We start from the raw sequence: 26,535 nt of genomic DNA on the forward strand, positions 1-26,535 counted from the left end.
TAATATTATTTTACAATAACCTACGTATATATTTAATTTATTATGTCCTTACATCCATTAACACTTAAAAATATAAATAATTGGCAGTGGAGATTTTGGTTCACTGAAAACTTTTTATTGTACCTACCTTACAACTTTCAGATAATATTTTTAAAACTTTACCAATTATTATTCATTTTAGTATTTTGTAGACGCAATAAAATGTTCAAAATATATAGACCATTTATGGGATTCTGTAACTTAATTATTTTAATACAACTTTTAGCTCTAGTCGTATTAAGACTTGACATATACACCTATTTATATAAATTTTAAAACATTGAAACAATACTTTTTTAAACCGAACTCTGTTTTTTGTTTTTTTTTTTGAATACAATGTTCTATTAAAAATATACTATATAGGATATCAATGTTTTCGCGCTCAATCGTCAAGACCATGCCATTTTTGTGGTATACCTACGTTCTTTTTTTACTTTTTTTTTGTTCATTACTTTCTTTTCAACAATTAGCTAATTGATTTTTAGACTATAGATCTGGTTTATAGTTTTGGAATGTTAAGTTACCTATACTCCAGTCGCATTTCATTTAAATTGTACACATTTTGTCTGTAGACAAAATGCAATTCATTTGAGATGATTTGGCTTATGCAAAATAATATTGTCAGTGAGATATTACTGTCATTGAAAAATGTTGTCTTAATATTCGCCCTGTGGTGATTACGTGTATGATTGAGCGCCTCTTTAGGGTTGCCAACGGATGACGGAAACGATGCCAACAAAAACGCCCAAGTTAATTTGCCATCCAAGTTTTTATTATTATTTTTGGGGGGACGTCTCCAGCGGTTTATAAAAAAAACATAAAAAAAAAAATACCGTGACTGACAAAATATGGTCGTCGATCCGTTTTGGCTGTCATCTAGACGGGTTTAATTGGTTCCTTGATCATGGGCATCCTCAGTGTTGTAAAAAAAAATTATGTCGTTTAAATCCAACGCAAAGGCGGGCGTATAATATTATTGTGTATACGTTTGTGTCACGTATGTGTTTGTTAAAAATAATATACGTCGCTAGTCGTAAATTATCATAATAGTCTGGCCGTATACAAATGTGTACGAGTAGTGTGCACGTAAGTTACCCGATGATAATCGATTGTCAAGAGACAGTTTTCACATGCATGTTATTGACTATATACCCGTGTAGCATTTGGTCATTGCTTTAAAAGCTGTAAATAAAAGTCGTTCGAGCAAATGGAACAAAATTCGTAGGGCTTTTAAGGGAACTGGAGGTCCAGTAGCATTAAAAAAAAAAAAAAACAGGTAAAAATTCCCCTCCTTACACTCTAGTATATAGTTACAACCGTCACCGCCGTCTACCCATTATTTGGTTGTGCCTTTCAAAACGGAACGAAAGAAAAGGACTTCAGCCCATCAGTTCTGTATTAGGCGTATATATATATATACATAGGATAAAAAGAAGTCTACTCTAAAAATCAGCTTTACGGTCGGCCGGTTTTCTTAAGCCCGGCTTTGTACGGTATTGAGTGAGAGGACGTAGGGTGGGGAGGACTTAATTTCGAACGGACCGATTGTTGTCGCCTTTAAGCGTTTATAAAGCTTCGAATTTTTTTTTTTTATTTCTACTCTTCAGTGCTACAGTTTCCAACAGTCGACTTTACTTATCGTAAAAAAAAAATACAGTGAATTCAGCATGCGTCTCACATGAGTTTAGTGTTGCCAATAGTAAATGGATTGAAGGGGACCGAAAAGAATACCAAAGTAGACAACATTTTATTATCGATTAAGGTATGTGCTTTTTACTATGGCGTAACGCCGTTTCATCGCACAATGTTTTAGTAATCAATTTATATGTTCGACCTGTTTTAATTTATAAAGATGACAAATACCATACTTAAACGTCTTCAATAGTTGTCAAAATTATAGGTACTTATGTTTTCTTAGTGTAAGTATAATACTGCATTATATATAATTTAGTACTATTGTATATACAATTGAACGTCGTTTCTACAATTTTATTTTATTTAAATAAATGTCTTTGAGTGGATACATCAACTAATTTGTACTTGTAAGCTTCTACATATATCTATGTCATGAGTTACCTGGTTTCGTTATTCCCCCGCAGCGATTTTATTCAACTATAATGTATTATAGCATAAAAAATATACGATAGCTGCACTATCTGATACAGCGTGACATAAACATAATCATAATATGTCTTGGAGAATTAAACGAGTTGTATGTATAATGATTTATACTAAAATTTTAACGAAATGCTCTCCGTAAAAGTTTATCAATTTATTACACAATAAGCGTACAGCAAAAGTTGTTTTCGATTAGATGTAATATCTATGCGTATCGCATATTGTTATGTATATCTATACTAGTTTATCCTATCTAAACTGTATAATATGTATGTATATATTCGTTGAATAATATATTAGTCTAAAAACTTTTTATCGTAGTCTTCTCGGAGGAGGAACTATATAATGTAATTGATACTTACTGTTAACGAATAAAACATTTAAAACTGCTCAAATGTTTATAGAATATATGTATTGATTTAACTGGATATCATATTACTACTACCCTGTACTTCTATAAAGATTTTTATTTTTAAGTATACCTACTTTTCAGTATAGTAAGAATATGTTTAAAACATTTTTACACGGCATTCATAAGAACTTGGCGAATAATTTTTCAATATGTTATTAATATTAATGCGTGCATTATATATGCAACTAAAATAAACTACAGCTAATAACCGTTGACGAAGCTCTTAGTGAGTGGAACTTGTGAATAATATTGTGCATAGGCTGATATGTGTCTCACCTTGATACATTGCCCTCGGCAAATCCCCCGGAAAAGCGTGCGGCGACCGGAAGTGTGGAGGTTCGCAAATATTGTATGTATTGAATTCTATAGACTCATTTAGCTGAGCTGGTGTTGTCGCACTGCACAACTGCACTTTGTGCAAGCGAATTGTTCGGCAGCACGTCTGGACGTGAAAAAAGGCTGTCTACCGCGTTTTCTTTGGACTCTGACTAACCGGAAACGTAACTTAAAATTTGTTCGGTTACCATCACTCGAGTATACGATATAATATAATTGTTTCCAATGATCAGTCGCAGAAGAATCATTGTTTGGGAATCGTACGGCTCATTGAAAAAGTGAAGAAAAACGGTCAACCGCCGTTTTCCTTTAACTCCCACCTACGGAAAATACCATGCAATTAACCGCTCTTACCATATATGGTAAACTAGTATCGTTGATGTGCCTATACCAGCAATTTCAGACGATGCATAATAAGCTATACACAATATAATATTATAACATACAATAATTATTCAGGACGGCATAATATACAATTCGTGACTCTGTACTGAACATCGACGCTGTTCCGTTGCCAAAAGATTGGTGTCCCTCGTCATCTGTATAGTCGATAGCGTTACCGCGGTATCCGTATTTTGCTAGGCAGTCATCTCGACTCTAAACTCATTGTAACCTTTATACACGGTTGACGATTAAATGATTTTAAATTGATTTAACATCTAATGGAAATAAAATTATCGTCGACCAACATTTGAGAGGCTAATTACCAACGAGGGAGCTAACCTAATTTACGTACTTGTGTCATCTGTTGGTCGAGGGCCATTAAAATATTTTTCCACCAGACCTCAAAACTGTGATCACGACACTGACGCGTTTTCGATTAGGTCTTTAGGCGAATTACACGTAAATTGATAAGGTCTGAATTAAATGTAAATACGCCTGTATATTATAATATACAGCACAAAGTTATATTTTTACCAAGATCGTGAGGTCTATGATTTAACACCGTGGTATTTAAAAGTAATAATATAACAATAAATTAGTATTCATAATTTGCCACGTTTTTCGAAAAGTTCAGCACGCACACATTTTATGCCGAAATACATTTGTTTTATACTATATATAATATATATATATATATATAATATAATATACATAAATATATATGTGTGTATACATATAATTTGACCCTTAGAAATTTACATGTTGGTCACGTACAACTTTTAGCTCCAAACAATAAGGCCAATAATAGCAGGGAAGGATTTTTTTTGTAGCTCAGCTGTCATAAAACGATGAAATGGATTATAATGTCAGCAGTTGACTTTTTACCGATACGGCAGAAATCCTTTTGACATTTTCAGCCTCTGTTTTTTTTTTGTTTAACACAAACTAGGTCACATTTTAACGATCGCAAAATGTAAAGTTTAATATTTTTCGTTTCAGGGTACGCACAGAAAGAGAAGGGGGTGCTTGGTGTCCAAAAGAGCCGGTCACTAGGGAACCCACCGAATGGCTTGAAGTCAATTTACACGTGGTGAGAGTGATCACGTCAGTAGAGACTCAAGGAAGGTTTGGCAATGGACAAGGTCAAGAGTTCACCGAAGCATTTCTGATTGACTACTGGAGACCAAAGCTTGGAAAATGGGTCCGGTACAGAAACATCACCGGACACGAGGTAAATAAAAATAATATACTAAATTATAATTTATAAATTAAACAAAAGTATAAGCATTTAGGTATTACCTATATAGATACATAAAAATATATTAAGAGTTTAAACTTAAGATGGACAATTTCTTTCAACGGATGATATAAAAAATGGATTAATTTTTAGACACCATTTTAAAAACAAAATCTTTAAAGCAGAAACATATACATATATATTATATTGCTATAATTTATAAATTCAATGTATTATCATTGCCAGTACCTACACACTTGGTATGGTATGTGAAGTAGTTATTAAACTATACATAATAAATTGTAAAGTGTTAGTTTGTTACATTTATAATACACTTTGTAATTAAAATCGTATATTACGTTGTGCCATGAAGTGTGTTTAATTATTCCTACTTTACATTTATTTTAATACAAATTAAAAGTACTCTATCGTACCTATTATTATGATTTTTTTTTCAGAATAAATTAAGATAATTCGGGTTTAAAAAACACCATTTTTAATGATTCACTCTTTCAATCTTTCATAATTGAACGACTAATGAGATTTGATGCCTTATTTTCTTAAATTTTATATCAATTTTATATGCATACTTAATAATTATTTAATCGATGAAAATTTCGTTATGGTTTATATTTATCATGGATCATCAGCATTTTATATACAGTCTTAATAACCATTGCATTAGCTAGTTTGGCGAGACTAAGTCAGTTCATTGGTTGACAAAATATATTATGAATATACTATTGACAGTTGTATTAACCTAATAGACAACTTAAGAATTTATAAATATAACACCTGATAATAGAATATTGTAGTATTGATTGACACCCATTGAAGTTCAAATGTTTTTTTGTTGTTCGTAAGTAGGGGTATATTGCGTAAAACAAGCCAAATTACTGTTTAAAAAATTAATTACAATTAGTGGTCGAAGTGTTGTAAATGAGAAGATTCTATAATAATATTACCCTTTTACAGTGTTTGAGCCTTAGTACGTTTTTCCAGACTTAAATATTATTTATCAATGTAATTAAAATAATGTCTGACATTAAACGCTGATTCACAATGAAACTTAACGGAGCTGTTGATTTTAGAGGCCATTATCTTTTGAAATATAGCACGAAAACAATATAAAAATCTCCCCTGAAACAACTCAACCGTGGGGTTTTTTTTATACATGCAACAAAAGACGTTATAAACTATATATCCTTCCCTGCTATATAGTCACAAGTATACAAAGTTTATGTAACGGTAAGGTTTTTTCTCTTCTATAATATTTCCGAGCTATTGCAGCATTACCGAGTTAATATCCCTATACATTTTAAATATATATACATAAGTCTTACAATAGATATACTAAACAAACAATGATAAAGAATGTCCTCAAACAATATTGAATAAACCCTACAGACTATAATATAACATTATGAATAATTTAAAAAAATCCCCTGATATGATATTTATTTATTCGTCGTAGATCGTTAATGCGACGGGTAAGTGTGTGTATTACGTTATGTACCTAAATACATTATATAACGTATATACTATATCATAATATATAAACTGAATTATATACATATATATATATGGGTATTGACATATGCGTATTTCACCGTCAAGTGATTTCTCGAGGGAAATTCATTTTGGCGGGTCTAATTTGATTATATCCATCGCGATTAATTAACGGACCTTGTTAACCGAGTATTTTCGAATATTAAACATACCCCACGCACTACAACAGTAACATTTTTACGTTCCGAATATTTAACATTAGCCAATTTTAATATTATATTTTTGTATAATATTCATGTACCACTGTATATGCATATATATATATGTATATATAGGAGGTATACACCATAGAATATGATATATTATTCGTACGCATTACGACAGCACTCTGTATTTATTATAAATTATAATACACCCCGCGAGATGACCCATACGATCACTCCAATCTATTTTAGTGTATAACTTATAACCAGTACGTCGAGAACGAATTACAAGACCACTCTATATACGCTCGTATTATGTCCATATTATTATTAGGTACGTGTTTGGAAACTTACAATCGTTTATGATATTCTAACAGTCAGTGTAAATTCGTATAATTTTGTATTTTTGTATTTTAAACAAAAATTGTACCTAAACTATACTAATAAGTAGTATTGAAAATGAATAATTGTAAAATAGATTACCTATCAAATATAATTTTTTTTTTGGAAATATTTTTTTAGCATAATTATGTATTCAAGTTTTTAATATAATATAGTATATTGTACATTGTATAAAAGCTACAAGTTGAAGTCAGAAATACATAATATTATATTAGGACTATTGAATTTTTTTTCAAATGACGAATTCGAAACTTCTTAGTGGCGTCAAAATATGGGAATGCGCTTAAATTTAGTCTATTTCACTCTCGTCACAAATACCTTAGTGACTTTCAGACAGTTATTCCTACTCAAAGTATTTTGAAACGTTAAACGTTGAATTGTTTCTATTCCTATGCATACATAGTTTCGGTAGGTACATGTATACATAATTAAATATGGTATACGAGTATAATTAATGTTTCCGTATTTTGTAATTAATTTGTGTTTGGACTTCCATTTTATATTTTAATTTTTAATTGCAATTAAAATGTCTAAACTATTATTAATTACATGGTGTAAAATGTTTAAAAAACAAAGTTGTAATTTTACATTTTAAGTACCTATGTCGATTACGGTTTTATTCAAATGAGTAATGACCGTATAATTTGGGAGGATAAGAAATAGTTATAGTGAACATTTGTCTGCCCTGTTTTGTGCGCTTACATTTCAGGGATCCAGTTTACCTATGGTGAAAATGAAAATAGCAAAAAAGTTTCGGGAAAAAGTTTTTGTGTATGTATGTTTTCCTATAAATAATACAATATACATATACGAATCAAAACAATAGTAGAGGAAAACTGTGTGACGTAAAATTTCAACTTGTTAATTGTTATTATATTTGCAAAAAAAAAAAAACAAATTAAAAAACTTACATTCTAACAATTCAGGAATAATTTCAAATTATTAGTTTTTAATTCCTATGATCTTTAAATATTCTAAAGACCGATATAGTGTAAGCATACAATACAAATTTAAGTATTTATTATAATTGCATCAAAAATACCTGCAACAACAATATAAACAAAGTACCGAAATCTAATCTCCGATGTTATTGTAATATTTCGTCACGACAAACATTTGTTTAGTTCTTATTTTCTCTCTAATATTATATTACATCGTTCTTTTATCAGTGCAGCTCTTCTCGATGATCTGCACATCACGAGTCATATGTATATACATACGTGGTATATTATATATGGATGTGGTCGTTAGACGTTTTAATTCGTATATCCAGATCGGATAGGTAGGTACTCAAAATGTAAAATTAAGACTGATAGGGAACGGTTCTAAAAACAAAATTCGAGGTTTCGCCTTATGACGTGCGGACGAGCGGGGGCGGAGTGTGTAAATGATTGAGTAGGTATTCACAATTGCAACTTTTGTGCGTGTGTGAATACACCCGTCGATCAATAGGTATAATATAATATACCTCGTCGACTACACACACACACACACACACACACACACACACACACACACACACGCATAACCATTACACAATGTATAGTAGTAGTAGTAGTAGTAGTAGTAGTAGTAGTAGTAGTAGTAGTAGTAGTAGGATAATAGTAGTACAACACTAGCAGTGGCGTATTTACGGGGGGGGGTCCAGGGGTACTGGACCCCCCCCAGAACCTCTCATAAAAAAAAAAAACTAAAATTCTTACATATTTGCAGAACCCGATTTATGTAAGCACGCTCGGTCGCGCGGATATAGTTTTTTCCCGTGAACAAAATATAATAGCATGGTTTTAAGTAATAAGACGTATTATAAATTTATAGTAATGTTATTCTGACGACAGTTTTTCTATGTAACGACCTTATACGAAGTGCGATAAACCGATAAAATTAATAGGTATCAAGTACCCGTATCTTTGAAATATAAACTTTATCACACAGAAAAACGATTATGGATGGATTTGTGTGTATAGCAATTAGCAATATTTGTGTAGCCAATAGCCATATATGGATAGGTATAATAAAATATAAATTAGTGGCTTTTATAAGATATTACACATTTTCTATTAGTCTCATTTTGCCTTCAACAACTATACGAGTAACGTGTGAACCAGTGAACAAGTGTTTATTGTATTTTGATCAATATTAAGTAAGTACACAATATATTGCTTTTATTATGTCTCAGCAAACTTCGTTAAGCCAATTTTTTAAAAAATCAAATGATACAAATGTTCTACAATTTGACCATCACAAATCTTCAGTTTCCGTAACTTCTCCAAATAAACGACCAATTTCACCAAATATAGATAATAATGTCAAACGTATCAAAATGTCAAAAAAATCTGACAATACTGAAACAGAAAATGAACATAATTTTAACAATTTCGATATTGGATTTTATTTTAACCGCTCGTTAACAGATGTAGAGAAAGAAGAAGTTCTTAAAAAAATTTGGAAGCCCGAACCTACTTTTGAATTCCCTAATACTGTTATATTTAGTGGTAAAGATAAGCTGTATTTTATGAAGAAGATTTAAATGGTAATAATTCAATAATAGAAGAGTTCCAACTGTGGCAAAGAAAACTTAAAAAATTGGAAATAAAACCAAAAAATTCAATTGATGCACTGAAGTTGTGTAATGCAGACATATATTCAGGAGTTAATAAGTTATTTCAAATTTTGTCTACACTTCCTATATCTACGGCTTCAAACGAACGGACTTTTTCATCACTAAAACGAATTAAAACATATCTACGAAATACAATATCTGAGGTAATAAAATATTATTAAGACATTTTAATTTTAAAACTAATATTTATGGTTGTTTTGTTTTGTTTTGTTAGAAAAGACTTAACGGATTGGCTATGTTAAATATTCACAGGGATCTTGAAATCACTGTTGATGAAGTGATAGAGGAGTTGACAAAAAAATCTAGACGACTGGAATTTATTTTATAACAATACTTTTCATATGTAGTGCTTAATACAATATATAAATATATAATATTACATAAGACTATACTATTATATATTTTATTCAACTTCCTCCAAAAACTTCATAAGGACGTAACTATTATAAGATATCATTTTTTATATTAATTATGTAAAAACTGAGGACCCCCCCCAGAAAAATTTGAAAATACGCCACTGAACACTAGTGTATCGTCGTCGGGTTAAAAAGATCAACGAAATCATTACTCTTGTGTGTGTGGTCGCCGCACGGGCTCTCGTCAATGCGTATAGACTGGCTGGTATCATTATAATATATGTGTATATAATCTAAGCCCCCCCCCCCCATTATTCTTTTCTGATCGAGTGGATCGCTTTTATATAATTTATATATTTTTTTTTTCGTACTTCCCTTCGACACGACACAACGGCTAACAACCTTTCGCAGAGATTAATGACACGGGGGGGCCGCCAATGCCGCATGCGTTATATGCACACTCTCGGGACCCGTAGCGCTTAGTACAATATTTTACAATATTTGTTTATTCGTAAACAGCGTGTAGGCAAGTCTTTATTTGCCAGTTGCCACATGAGTTCACAAATCTACGAGTCGTAAGACGGTATATCATAGGGCGAGAAGAAGGAAGGAGTCGATAGTATAGGGAGACCTATATGAAGTTGTTTGTGTACACGGACGTGTAGGACGCTGCACGTGATCTGTCCGAAAATAATTTGCTGTTTTTTGTTCTCGGTTTTCCTCTCTATTTTATCCGGACAGCGGGGGAAGGGGGGAGCAGTTTAATAACACGCGACTTGTACATTACCGGTGAATCGAATAAAATGGGCTGTTAAATGGCGGTACGCTAAGCCCGTGGAACACGGTTAGGCATATGAACAATGCTGCAAAGAAAAAAACAAATATGGAATTACACAGATTAATATTATTGCGATTGTTTTGTTGTCGTTAGTGTTTTGTCCGTATAACGATTAAAACAATGTCTAATTATCATAATGGAATTTGTAAACTCTTGTTCTATTGTTTTTTCATTAAACGCAACAAGTTTTTTTTCAATGTTTCTCGTAATTACATTACATATGTTTCGAGTTCGGTTCAAAGCAAATTTTTGATACCGAATTTTTCGTCCGTCAGACTGAATTCATGTTTGCCATGTAAATTTTTTCTTTTATCTACCTAATATATATGTAAACTTAAACGAATAATTTTGTTATTTATTACTCAGCATGGCGTGTTTCGTTTTTTCTAATTGTTTAATTAAAATAGTTATATTTTATTTTAATAATGTATTTTTAGTAAGCATTTAACGAAATAAAAACAAAAAATAAGTTTATTTTGATTTATTTTTTTAATAACGCTCCACGATTTTTTTCTTTTTCCATTATTCATTTAATATATTTCTTTCTTGCGATATTATTTTCTTTTTCGTTGATATAATGACAAACACCGTCGCTTGTATAATAACAAACAGAAACATTAATGGATTTTTCCCCTTGCGATATTTTTCAATAATATATCGCAATGATTTAACATTTTGTACAAAAATAATATCGCTCGGGTTTTCAATGAAATCGTAATTAATGTTTAGACGAAAAAAATACGTAAAATAATTAAATACTCAAAGAGGCGTACCTTTTTATTTTGTTCACATTCAGCAATGTGATTAATTAAACTTCAAGTAAACTTTCCTTTTCCCCGAGTTGTAAGTTATTAATATTTCCCTTCGTGTTTGTATTTGCGTGGATGCACGGTTTTCCACTTGAAACTTTCATGTTTCTTTTTTTTATATTTAATATTTTTTAAGTTCAACTTTTCAAGTAGGTACAAACCATTATTTATAACGAGGTCGGTAAGTAAATAAGAGAAAAAACATAGTAAAGTTTATTATTATACTGGCACCGATTTTTGCTAGGTTGATAAGCTAACAATTATAGTGCGCCGTAGGTACCTACGTGTGTGTCATTCGCCATTCTTCGTGTATCGTATACAAGCTACTGTTAAAAATATGAAAATAGGAATAAATTACGAGACCTTTCCGAGTGTAGAATTCATGCAACGTGAAAAAATATAATACAAACATTTTATAATGATTTTTTTTTCACCCTCTAGAAACAATTATGTTAATCCTCGTGTGTGGCTCTATGTATGCGTGTGCTCAGGAAGTCGCTCAGTTTTTATTTTGCTACGCGTACACGAAAAGATAATATTCAAAATCCTTATTTTGTACTAAAAAATATCTCAAAATCACATTTTGTTATTACAATATCGGATTTTTTTTAAGTTAACAACGACTCGTGGTGTCGCAATAAAGAAATCAAAACGGTATTACAACGCCCTTATTCTTTCGCAGCGTGTACAAAATGTACAACAGCGACTAAAGAGGTAATTAACAATGATTATTTTAATTAAAAATAATAATAATAAGTTGTTCTGGTGGTTATACAATATTATACACGCGAGTGCGTCTAAATATGCAAACTCAGATCTAGCGCTATAGTGATCGGTGTAGAATAAAAAAAACAAGCGTAGGTAGATATACGATACATCATAATTTTACTATCTAAATTCTATTTATAATATATATACACACACCTACCAGCAATGTATCGTTCGCGGAGACTTGATTATGTTGATAAAGAAATATATATCGTGCTTATCTCATGTATTAAATGATGTATACAGTATTCTGAAGCTGTAAGCCAAGTAATTATTTAATCTGCAAGGACATAATAATTTTATGGGTCAATTTAGTACTTAAATGATATTCATATAAATAATAAGTTACAATGTTAGTGAAGCGTAAAGAAGGAATCCGTCTTTTCTCATCGTAGCTTAAATGCTCATAAATTATATAATATTGGATCAATATTCGATGTGTATGCATCATATTATACAGATTATTAAAATATGATAGTATAAAAACATTATGCTTATATTGGATACCTTAAACAATTTATTCTCCAAATAATCAAAAATATGTTAAGGAAAATATATTATATCATTATACTAAAGTTATTTAAAACTCACAAAAATTGACTCGAGTATTGATATGGACACTACAGGAATTATCACATGCGAGTGCCATATTGATTGCAGAATACGCTGTCCTTATGACAAATTTCCTTCCATTCGATTGCAGTGTTTCGTTGAAATAGATCTATATGATTTATATAATATATAGATTAGGAGGTATTTAGGTATTGACATATTTTATATGAAATACAATAACATATCATGACGGAGTGCATCGTTTCACTAGTTACATATAAGTTTTTAACTAAACACAACCTTACCTGTGAATGTGCGTCTAAGTGACCCGTTTATGACGAGCTTGAAAACATACAAGTATACCCGAAATTCTGTGAGAAAAATATTCCATATGTTTTTTTCTTTTACGCATGATGTACCGCGTAGTGCTTAGGTGCACATTTTATCATTATCGTATATAATATATTACATTTTAGTCATTTTACTGAAGGAAACAACGAAATCGGTCCCATATAACACCTCGTTATATTATTATTAAATTTGTCGATATTCATCTCGCCGATCCCGGGCGCGCATTGACGAAACGTTTTTGTTGTTATGTATAGGTGTTACCCATCCGATGGTAATTATTATTATATTATCGATCGTATCTCCTGTAGTGCCGTGTACAATTAAATATTTTATCCCAATCTCATACGTGAACATGCATACTTATGTATATAATATATTATTATAACAAGTACTGCTATATTACACACACACACACACACACACACACACACACACACACACACACACACACACACACACACACACACACACGTACAGAATCCGTTCGTACGTTTCTCTACAGTCGCGGCCAATTTATTCGAGCCCACTCGTTTACCCTCCACCGATTAGTATAGTAGTGTTATTATTTGGCGCGTGATCGGCGGCAGATAAGCAAAACGAAATATTATTATATACTCACGATATAAATAATCATTACGATATATATATAGGTACCATCGTTATAGCACGAATATACCTATATAATACTCTGAGGTGCGATGGGTTTAAGTCGCTCGCTGACAGACGTTGTATGGTTTGGCGTCGCCGACGATTTTTATCATCGCCTTAAAAATATAATATGTATAGCGTAGTAGTACGTCATTCGTTTCGTATATAGGTACACACAATATTATTATTATTTTGTGGTATATAAAATATTATACCTACGCGTTTCACAACGACCGCCAAAATACCATAATAATATTATATACGTTTAATTGTATATATTATAAACGTATAGTAGGTACCTACTGTGTGCTCAGAGCTTTCAAATACCGATATTCCAATTATTATCTGATGTTTGATTTTTGATTTTAATGAGTTTTACCTCACAGCTATACGGAATTTAAACCGCAAACACCTATTCGACTATAAGTATATTATATGACTATATATACTATTATGATGTATAACTGCTAGCGTATACGTCGTGTACTGTGTATAGTATAAGTAACGTCATCATCATAATTTGTATATTTTTTACAGGCAGCCATCGGCATAAACATATTGTTACAACTGTAGTAGAATAAACATCGATTCGTCTTTGACCTTAGTTAATTCAGAGCCTCGGGACTTTTCAAAACTAACGCTTTGAGAGTGTAAAAATCCATGTTCCTAAATCGATGTTGTATGTTATGGACGTTCATCTTATTTTCATTCTTTGTGCAAATAAAATAATATACACAATATTTTATCATGATACACGAGCCACCATCGGGCTATTAACTATTATTTTCATATTAAATAATATATCGGTACGCGATGTTTTATAGTGGTATAACAAAAATTCACAACACTAAACGTGCATATTCAACCTGTAATCAGACTATAATAATATCTACGTTATCGCCATAATTATTATTATTATTTTTTAAATCTTGTAAATTTATATCATGTTTGAAGTATCTTGTTCTCACCAAAAAATTAAAATTCAAAATATGTCGAAATTCGATTTCTTTCTTTTCCATTAGTGGTGAAACGCATATAATAATATTTCGATCGAATTATTTGATAGCGTTGTGTTGTCAAGTGAACAAGAATAAATAAGTTTTTAAAAAAAAAGCTAGAAAACCATGGGCTCCATATTTCGTTGTGCTAAATTTTTAAAAAAAAAGTTGTTTTTTTACAAATGAGATTGTATCAACTGTCGAGCAATAATAATTCTTACGAATAAAAATTTAAATACAATTGTGATATTGAAAACCAAAAACCTCATTTTACAATACGCTTCATTCGTTCATCGATAGCTCAAGGCATATCCTTCTCTAAGGAAAAAATTATATTATCAAGTTAATAATATATGATTTTATATATATACAGGGATGGACGAATCGGTGTACGACTGTGTTTAACCATAACTATAATACATAGTATTTTCGTGTGTGAAATCTGTGCTTGCATAATTTCATAACCATATAATAAATATAGGTACATAGGAATGTGGGCTTCTATAAACGGAGATGTAGTCAAAATATTTTTAGGGACTTATTGGTTATCTACATTAAATAGAATCGTATCTGTGGTGATCTTTTACCCTGTAATTTACCACCCTGCGTTTTTTGTCTATGCAACACGAAGATTCGTATTCCGAAAATGTATCTTATTCTTATCGCAATAATGCATATACAACTCTGCAGTATGCGGCGCATATCACGTTATAACCAATTAACCCGTTAAAAGTTCCATGCCCCTCCTGCCATCGGTCGATAAGTCTTCGAGATACGTGCTTGTTATTATTAAATTACCTGACCCCTACGATAGTCGAGTTCAGCACAATATATTCATTATTTGTTTTCGGCTTTTCGTCCCAATTAAAACGCTCGGAGACTGTAGAGAGAGAGATGAACATCGTGAGAACGTCACGACCTACAGCCGCCCTCCTCGTCACCGCGTCCACAAGTACATGCTGCCCCACACACGCTCTTCTGGACACTGCTTTGCAACATTTTAACTCTTATTATACCTAGTGATCACGCGTTGTCGACTGCAGCCAAGATCAATTTTCGGCCATCTTCTCTGGGCCACAAAGAGGGTTTTTTCGTCGTCCCTCTCAGACTAAGTTATACCGTCAATTTGAATAGGTTTTATAGGTTTCCAGACATAATATTATGTTAAATCAGACCAGATTTTACTAACATTTATAAAAAAAAAACGCACGGGTACTAAATGATTGTATGAATATTAAAAAAAAAGTGCAAGTAGGACATTATTATTGTAAAAAAAACCATCGCTTTTCGTCAAAAATTTTCTTTTGACCACCATATTATATTACCCACATATACACATTATATTATTCTAAAGCTTTGATACTCCCCGCGGCCGAGAAGACGTCGCGGACCTCAAGCGCCTGCGAAAGACGGAATACTGCTGCAGCCGCCACCACATATACGGTTATATATATATATATTAAACGGGCCTCTGGCTTCTAAATCATGCGAGCAACATCTGGTGACGAGGAAACTCACTCCGGGCTAATTTTATCGTGTTTTATTGCCGCTCGCTGTATTTCCCGTTCCGCTCGCATATTGAAGAGAGATCTGGCCACGCCACGAGAATGATTCATAAAGCCCAGTAATCATTATTATTATTATTACGAGGGTTCGGTAGGGGATGGTGCGGGGTGTGAGAAGACGAGGACGTCAGAGCGAGCACGGGGAGAAAGGCGTGTGGCTGCTGTAGTCGGCATACATCTACTGCTGCGGTGTCGAGCTTTTGCTGCCAGCGAACGGTTGTACATTATGATATTTTATGTAATAAATCACTGTAGCGAAATACAAAACTGTGTAACAGATGTACTCTCGTTTAATAAACAATCCGCCGCCGCCGCCGCCGCCGTTGTCGTTGTCGTCGCAGATTCTACGCGCGCGTAACAATACATATTATTATACACTGTGTGCCTGTGTAGTAAATTATAGTGTGTGCATACGTCTTATAATTTTAAGTACTATTAATCTCGTCGAGGCGGTGGCTGCAAGGTTGATGAAAAGAATCGTTAAAGTTAGTGCGCATACAGTCGTATGATATTATAATCGGTTAACTAAAGAAAATAATATAGACATTATTACTAATTTCGTAAACAAGGAGAGCCGGGTCTCAATTCTCTCTCGAAAAAAAATACTCATTATCAAGTGTATATAAGTTATAGATACTATATTATACAGGTCAAATTTCGATCATGCGATACGCCTCAATGCAGTGTACACTTATAATATTATAATATATATAATACTGTCATTCGCTGAAAATATGTATACTTATGCAGTGTGTATTAGGTTCAGTACTACACGCGCGCGATACCTACTCGAGTGAAATGTGTCTATTGTGAGTGCGTATTGTCCTGTCGCCTAGAGGTCTGTGTGTACACTGTACATATTATACCGAGTTCAAAAGAAGAAAAAACTCGTTTCGACTTCTTTTTAGACACACTTCGGGACGTCTTTACAGCTAGCGTACACAACGTATATTATACATGTATAAATGTACGAGGACAACTACAAACAATCCCGAAAGTGTGAAACGCGTTTTTTATTTTATTATAACTTGTATGATTTACATGCGAGTGCTTGAGCTAAATACATTTTATACTACGATCGTGATTTATAATAATAATTCTGCATTATAATATATAATATGATAGGTAGAATCGTTTATCGCCAACCAGCGGTCGAAGTCTGCAGGTGATTTATTTTTATGTGCAGTTAAAAAAATAAACAATATAATTACAGTAATGAAATAGTTTGCATGCATAAATATTACATAATATAACGGATTGTCGAATTCAGCTTTTGTGAAGATATTGAACGGTTCTGGTGTATTATATATCTTGACGATGATAAATTACAATTATTTAGTATTTATTTCAAAAATACTATCGTTAGTTTTAATACTGGCGCATATACGTTAAATTTACACTCAGTTATTATCTCAAGTTCTCGGCCGTGTAATTTCGTTGCGATGAAATCATTCTCACCAATTATTATTTTCGCCCGAAATGTATGTCTGTTAAAAACCATATGCGGAATAATATGTTTTTGGCTTTACAATACTTATTAGGGCCTTGTTAGAGTTTAGAAAGAGTATAATTTATATTATGAATTCTTAAACGTACCTATATAATCAACGGTTGAATCAATCATAATATAAACGAGTTAAAGCCGCGTTGTTGGTCAATATTTTTACATACCTATACTCGATAATAATTGACATTGGTCGATGTGCAAACAAAAATGCGGTCCAACGTTACTCGTAGGGTAAACAAAAATATAATCACGTTTGAGAAAAATATGGGTTCCCAACGCAATTATTGATTATGGCGCGTAATAATTTCCTGTGCGGTCATCTACGACTTCTCTGCAGAGGTAAAATTCACTGTTTCATATCTACGTGTTTACAATGCCTCTGTTGAAATGAGACCAGAAGCCGATATTATATATTATTGTTTTGTAATTTTGTACGGAAAACCTCCCCGTGTAAAACATTAATAATTTCGATTTACACGTGTATTATATTCTCTCTCTCGACGTATTTGAGCTTTATTTTTCGATTTCATATCAAAACGATTTCGCTGCGATTTAAAAGACGCAATGTTCACTATACTCGATTGATCGTAAGCAGTCGTGTGTATAATGTATATAGTGGTTAGTTGGTATCGACTATATTTGTAATACCTATAAACAAACGTTAAACAAGAATGTTATTCGATATTATAGGCTAAATAATATGGTGAACGCTTTTTTTTTCTCGCTCACCGGGTTGTTCGATTTGAATTTACACCCACCTACTGGAAATCATTATAAAATAATATACGGTTGTGATTTAACGTAATTTGTATTATTTACAGATACTGATCGGTAACATCAACACGTACTTAGAACACAAACAAGAACTGAATCCTCCGATTTGGGCGTCGAAAATTAGATTCTTGCCGCACAGCTACCACACCCGACAGGTGTGCATGCGAGTCGAGCTCTACGGATGTCCGTGGACAGGTTAGTAGCGTTGATATATTGTTGTTCTCGAATAAATTGTTCGTATGAAGGACATTTTTAATTTTCATATTATATCATTATCATTCAAATCGATAATAATCCGTATAATGTGGCACGTGTTGTTTTCAGATGGCATTCTTAGTTACTCGATGCCGCAAGGCGATAAACGCAGTGCGGAATGGGAGTTTTACGATTCCACGTACGACGGATATTGGGACGACGAATTGCAAAGAGGTCTTGGCCAACTGACAGATGGAAAAGTTGGACTCGATAACTTTAGAATGGGATACTATGACACCGAAAGAGGTAAGACCTACCCGTAGTTTTTTTTATATTATGAATATTATTTACTAAAAATTACCAAAACAGGAAAATAAGTAGGTAGGTGGATAAATAATATAAGAAAAAAAATTAGTGTATACATCAAAAAAGTACACATATTATGCATATGGTGATATTATAAATTATTTCTGTTGCCGTAATTCTTATTATTTCATTTTAACCCAGTATTTCACATTCGATGAACTATGAATCAATAATTGTATTGGCATACTATATTATAATATCGTTAAAATGGTATAAATATTATTGTGTACACTGAACATTTAAAACTGCTTAAAGATATTTCTATTTGAACCAATAATAAAACGATTTATCAATAATATTACATCTCCTAGTTCAAAAACAAAATTTAATGTACCTTTTTATACATAAATGTTTCGTAGTTTATCATTGAATTTGGCGTTCGACGTTACATCACAGTTCAAACTAATGTATAATAAACTACTTATTCGCCCATATAATACACCAAGTTTTCAAACCTACAATATATTCATGGGACAAGTTTTTTCGAAGTCGGTGTAAACATTCCTTCCATAAACCACAATCGTTATGTTTGTTGCGTATTTCTAGTTTTCATGAATAATTCAATAAAAGCTTTTTTGTAGGAAAAGAGAGACGACCACTTACTCTAGATCTGCGTGGTAGAAATAGTTTTTTATTCCAATTTTTTTTCAACAATGCCCGTGTCCACCATATAACCTAATGGACCGTGGTAAACGATCACTTTATTTTCAAATTATATGAGAGGGTAAAACGTTGATTTTTCCGATTCATATACTCAAACGATTTGGCTAATCGCGATAATGTTATATGTTTACCGTCCATTCTCCGTCGACCTTATTTTATGTAATATTTCATATTATTTTCATTCGGAAAATAATGGAATTATTCAATTATTTTGAACTATGCATCAAAATATTATACCTAAAAAAAATTATCATCCATAACAGTTACAATTACTATATGGTCTATAATAATATAGTTTCTATATTTACGTCATAATTTCATAATACCTACATAAAATATAGTACCAAATAAGAGAATAACAATATTTTACAAACAACATTATAAACAACACGATTGCGGTCTTATTATTATAGTTTAATTAAATTGATTTTTAATCAAATTGTTAATATTCCTACATTTTATGCACATTTCTAATAGAAATATCTGTTTCAGGTCAAGGATGGGTTGGTTGGAGGAATGATACTAGAAATGGTCAAGCAATCGAGATCAAATTTGAATTCGACAAGGTCCGAGAGTTCACCGGGGTTCATATATAATGTAACAACCAGTTTCAAAAAGAAGTACAGGTAAACACTCCTCGTCCACAATAATTTAGGAACAGTTTTACTATTTATTTTTATTCGAGTACACCTATACGGCATATTATATTTAACAATAATTTATTCCTCCTAAAGAATGTCGTATTTTCTGACGTCTAATCGAACCCATTAAAAAGCGCCCTTGTACGCCACAGCGGTAACACAATTATTATTCGACGTTGTCTAACCCCAAAGTGGAAACGAATTCAAAAATCCGATTATAAACTCACAGTCTCCCCGGAGACAGTTGATATATATACTATGCTAAGGAGGTGAGGAGAGAGTGAAATCTGCAAACGAATGCAAATTGTGTCTCGAAATTATTAATAATGATAATAATGACATGGTGAAATTATATTAGAAAATCCGGTAGTAGGTCTCAGGGATGACGTCGACGACGACTACTGAGTCTCCTCTCTCACGTCTAATATAACGATACAAGTACGCTGCTATAAACAGATTAACGTTGTGTATTTCGAAAATTCGACGTGTACGGTGTGTGTTGAAACATCGGGGGACGATAGACGAGAGCAATTAAGGACGTACCTTCTGCCGTCCATCGATAAAAGGGACTTTAGGGGAGGTTTGTACACACCGACGTATAATTGTTAATGGTTGTCTGTATAAAACATATAAATATAAATGCATGTACCTACCTAATATGTTTATCGACCAAGGGGTGTCTAACGTGCGGTCCTCATAGTGAGAACAAATAAAAATGTATACAAGTATAACCTACTGAAGCAAAAATTATAAAAAAAAACGTCCTTATGTTTATTTTTATATTTCATCAATTTTTTTTTTTTTAATGTTAACCATTTATTAATATTCCACAATGCACTGACGCACTGTACATATTAGAATAATCGTGATTTGATGATACGATTTACCCAACGTCCTGAATACAGCAATTCGATACCAACTATTTTCACAATAAACAGCAGTGTAAAACAATTTATACAAGCATTCGTGAATTTAACATCAAGTGTAATCTGATCTATGATAACGACCACAAAATTTTTATTTTTAGAGACACTGAAGTACTTTCATCTTTGGTCACCCCTGGTAAACGCATATACGTTATACATAATCTGTATGTATTATACACAATATGGTGGTGCGCGGGGGATGGGCCGGTCGTGGACGCGTTTTTGTTGTATTGAGTTGTTTTACAAGGGGATTTTACGATAATTAACAGATAACAATCTATATAAGCTGCTCTTGCACCACGTCCTGCACGTGTTATGCCGAGACCATTGTTTTGCCGTATAGGAACACAGAACACACACGTGACCATTCGCACATTGACCTTTAAAAATGTATTATTTTTTTTTCAAACTCATTAAGCCGTACCTATATTAAAATGTATAACAACTATAATAATATATTATTTTTCCAACGATCCGGTCGTTTCTCAGCTGCGGTGCTGCAATCGATTAACGGGTATAATCGGTTTGCCCGTTTTGGAGAGTTCAAATCATGCGCGTGCAATGACAAAATAGGAAATACTACGATCGCATTAACCATAATGTAATCCTTAAATGAAAAACAGTTCACCTAATCACTGTTACAGTTCAGGCACACGTAGTCTGAATCAACGACATCGTTAACGTATTGCAAAAACGGCAAATCCAACTAATCCTCAATACGCAACAACATCACATCCGAATCAATTAATTTATTAATTATAAATTTAAGTCGTAGAAACGTATATTATTAATCTATGTACGTCCGTATTAATAACTATATATTTCACATGGATACCGTAGGGTCGTTGCCAACTACAATATACCAAGAGTTGTATACATTTCTCATAAACTAGTTTTAACATTTCCCATTCGCTGCTTAAAAACGACTTAAACAAGTCGCAAAAGTTTTTTGTGTCTCTAATTGCGTTATTCATTCCCCGTTACAAATCTGAAAACTTTTATGGGCTATTGGCCAAGGCAAACTTCGCGCTTTCTAGATGCCTGTATACACCACTGTCCTAATGTCAGAATTTTTTTTTCTTGAAAACTAATTTCTTAAAACTTTCTCGGAGTATTATTGGCTTTTTTCGCATTACATGTAATTTAATCAACAGCGTTTGTAATCTTAAAGTGCTCCTTAAAATTAGACACACCCTATTATAGCGTTATATCTTACCCTATCACTTTCGATTAGTGATGCAAGGTTCGCTAACTTCTTTAATTTCGCGCACGTATACCGAAATGAGTTTTAGCACATTACACACATACCTAATCGTCAAACCTTATCATGCGTACATGTATTTCAAATTTTGATAAAACAACGCCTCTGCAGCATCAACATGCCACGGTGTTATATTAACAGCAGAATATTACAAGGCCCAATCGAAGTCTGCAGCGTGTAATAATGTTCTGCGATATAACATACAACACAATGAAATTCCTTCGGGACCAAAAACTTCATAATCCCATTATATTCTCATATAGTTTCTGCGTTCTTGTAGTCATAGACTATTCGATTTTGATCGGCACAATATAATATTCACTTACCGATGTAATGTAATATGTAGGCAATACGCGAGTGTGATGTTATAAATTTAAATATAATTTATTGGTAAACTAGTGGGTTTCGTATATAATTTATGTAAGTATTATATGTATTCCACCAAAAAAAAAAAAAACCGTTGCGTATTTATGAAACGTACACGGGAACGAATAACGGACGTTATTAATACTTAATATCGTTGTTGCCCTGATGGCGAGGGAGAGGAAAGGGTGACCGATTTGTAAGACAAAACGTTAAATATTTATACTCCCGAGGATATTGTATATTGTTGTCCCCGACAAAAGGAATTTCGAGTACAACAATGATTTACGTATTATTTTAACAGTATTTTAACCGACGGCACGTGGACGCTATACTAAATCTTCCAACGATGTGTTGACACTACGTCCGCCAGTAATGAAGATTCATGTGGTACATTAACTGAGACCGTCCTACAAGATATTTTGATACGAGAATAAAACCTACTGCCATAGACTATTAGCATGTACGGGGCCAAAACACGCAATAAATCACCGTATGCTCGAGGTCACGATATATATACATAATACACGGACAATACGCCGTAATAGCCGTTAGCGTGGTGGTGTGTACCTCATATATTGTCACATTTCTATATAGTCACAGGTTATTGATTGGTGGTAGGCGACGGGACGCGAAATATATTTCTAGTTTGGTGATTGTCTCGTCTTATAATATGAAAACGAAAGAAAAATCGGTATTCCCCATAGACTCACAGCTGCACGGCTACGTTGGTGTTCACTGTTCTGACGCACGCACGCCGGCGTGGAATGAAAGTGTTGTAAACTCGAAATTGACTTACAATTTACAAACGTCCGTGGAATAAAACCATAGAAGGTTTATTTATTTATTGACTTTTTTTATGGGAAAGCAACTCGTCGTTGACGACTATATTATTATACTTTTCAGTTTATATTGAGTCGTATACCGGAGATCTTAATAGAAACTTCGGATTTCAGGTGTTTTCCGAAGCGAGTATTTTATTCAGCGTGGGAGGAAAAGTGTACTCGTCGGAACCATTGACTTACACTTACATGGAAGACAGGATATTTGAGACGTCCAGGAATGTCAGCATCAAGTTGCACAGGAGAGTCGGCCGTTTCATTAAGCTCAGGCTGTCTTTTGCTGCCAAATGGATCATGCTCAGCGAGATAACTTTCGATTCAGGTAAATATAAACAACATAATAATATACATAGTACCAAATCAGTATTGAAATAATGAATTTTAATAAGACTAACCAGATACATCCCCTTAACAAGGAGTTACTGAGATTAATTACATAGTACGACTACTTCTTTTATTACTTAAATAGTGACATCCATAAACCGTCACCATTCAAATAGGCCCATTATATCATTTGTATGCAATAAAATAATGGCAAAGTTAAATGATGTAAAATCATTTATTATAATATGAATCATCATTGTTGAATGTTTCATGTTCGAGAAACTATTTGAATGATATTGTTTATCATTAAGTTCACAACGATTTTTAATTATTTATAAAAATTCATAGAGAAGTAAGTTACTAGGTTGATTTTTTCGGCTTGAAAAAATATAATGGGGTCGTCTTGCTAGTCCCTACAATACTATTATGTATGCATTCTATGCGTTTGTCTATATATAAACGCATGGTTTCACGAACCCTGGTATTTTTAACACCTATTAAAGTGAACCATTATTATTATATGGTCGACAATTCAGGCTCATATATCACTACTCAGCCGCATTTTAAAGCACAGCTGGATTGATGTGGTCTGTGACTTTTTTAATCCCGGTGAATTTTTGTATTCTGAATTTCTCCTTGCTCTCCGCTTTTAATCAAATAATAAATAATATGGTGAATATGCCAGGTCGGCGTACCAGAAATAACTCGAGTGTGTTAATCGAAAGCATCCGACTGAAAACATGCTTATTTATACCTGCTCGAGTACGTCCTTCCCCTACCCAAAACGCACCCTTCCCGCTATCTTGCGCATTCCGCGTGCAAACAGAGCACTGTATTTTTTTCACGAAAAAAAAATTTTGCAATATAGACTCGCGTCTTGTACGACCCTCATATATACATAAAATATTTTTTTTTTAAGTGAGATGAATATGCATATTATATAAAGGCAATATAAAGTGTTACTACGAGCGTGAATACGCTCTACGGTATACAATATAAAATCAAAATGAAATCTTGACGGACGCGTTTGATACTTAATAAGTATATTTCTTATTAGGTAATAATAATAGGTATATAAAACCTTCTATCCCTCACTGTGAAAAATAAGAGCATATTATTATCATTTTGATTGTTATTAGCTATTTTAAAAAAGCACACATTTCTAAAGAGCAAGACTTGAGATATGAAGTACTATATATTTTAAACTTAACTAAATAAAAATTGTAAAAAATATACATATTTTTGCTGAACACTCGGACAGGTGACTAAATGACGACGGTTCTTAGGAAATTAAAAAAAAAAATAGGTGTTTTATATATAACCAGGAAATATGACATCCCCTCGTCCCATGGGGAACAATAAGTAGTCTGGAAAATGGAAAAAGTAACATAAATCTCGAGAGGGTTACGTATTTATTTTCATTTTTTTCCATCTACTTTTGTCTTGTTTGGTTTTTTTAATATATATATATATATTTATATATATTTTTTTATTACACTGCATAAGAAGATTTATAGCTTACCTGAACGTTTTCGGGGTGTAGGCAAAAGTGGTAATGGGAAAATCGCCCGGGCCCCATGCCGTATGTCTGCGAGGATATATACGAGCGCTGTCGGCGGCAAATGGGAAAAACGGTTCGGTAACGGAAATATATAGTTACTCTGTAGGATACAAATCCCTCAAAGATACATATATATATATATATATACGACGTAGTTGCAAAATAAAATTGTACACAAACGCAAACGCCACACGAAACATCGTCTAATTTATAATATATATTAGTAGGTATATACATTTTTGCGAATGAGAACAAAATGTGAATCGATTTTCCATTCTCATCGACTAAAACATCATTGCCACGCTCTGCTCGATATTTTATTATTATGATTACCTTAAATTTATAACCTTTCCGTGCTGAATACTTGGGTGGGATTTATTTTTTTTTCATGCTCGTTTTATTCAAAATCCAAACGTCTCGTTTAGTCGTTTACTCCCGCATATGATTAATCCTCTTGAATATACCTACGTCAAGCTTGTAATTATTCCAGTAAAATTATATTTACTCGTGTCGTCCCACTAAACAAGTCTGGCTGCTGCCGTTGTTATGTTGGTGGAGAAATAATCTTCCAATTATATTATACACTATTCGTAGCCAGTTTTACGAATCGTTTAAACCACTTACAAACAACCACAAACTCCGAGATTTAAGACTTTAAACTCGTACTCGTTTCAATTACCAAAAACAAAGGTCATAAACGTTGTCGGCGTCTTCATTTGGACACCCTCACTGCGGAGACAGATGTGTGTAATGGGTAGGGGGAAATGGTTAAATGGCTCACGGAAACAACCTTTTTAATATCGACCCTAATAACGGTTTTATTTTCTCTTTCCTTATTTTTGCCCCTGCAAAGGATCCAATGAAAGGCATTTTAAAGGAATTTCTGCCCGCGTGCTCATAATATTATACGTAGTAGGTTATAGTAAGGTGTAGATTTATGAGCAAAGTTTTGCATAAAGATGTT

The 26,535-nt window shown here is 32.8% G+C and overlaps 1 protein-coding gene across 1 annotated transcript in view; it reads left to right on the plus strand.

Annotated features, from left to right (window-relative positions):
* The window catches only part of LOC111031689 (discoidin domain-containing receptor 2-like), a 135,985-nt gene that overhangs the window by 98,611 nt on the left and 10,839 nt on the right, over positions 1–26,535 (plus strand). Inside the window, 5 exon segments of the mRNA XM_022311740.1 lie at positions 4,289–4,520; positions 18,477–18,624; positions 18,754–18,930; positions 20,146–20,279; positions 23,801–24,008. Of these exon segments, the coding sequence (XP_022167432.1) occupies positions 4,289–4,520; positions 18,477–18,624; positions 18,754–18,930; positions 20,146–20,279; positions 23,801–24,008 (899 nt within the window).

The sequence above is a fragment of the Myzus persicae genome, unplaced genomic scaffold (genome assembly GCF_001856785.1).
Source record: "Myzus persicae strain clone G006 unplaced genomic scaffold, MPER_G0061.0, whole genome shotgun sequence".
Classification (NCBI taxonomy): Eukaryota; Metazoa; Arthropoda; class Insecta; order Hemiptera; family Aphididae; genus Myzus; species Myzus persicae.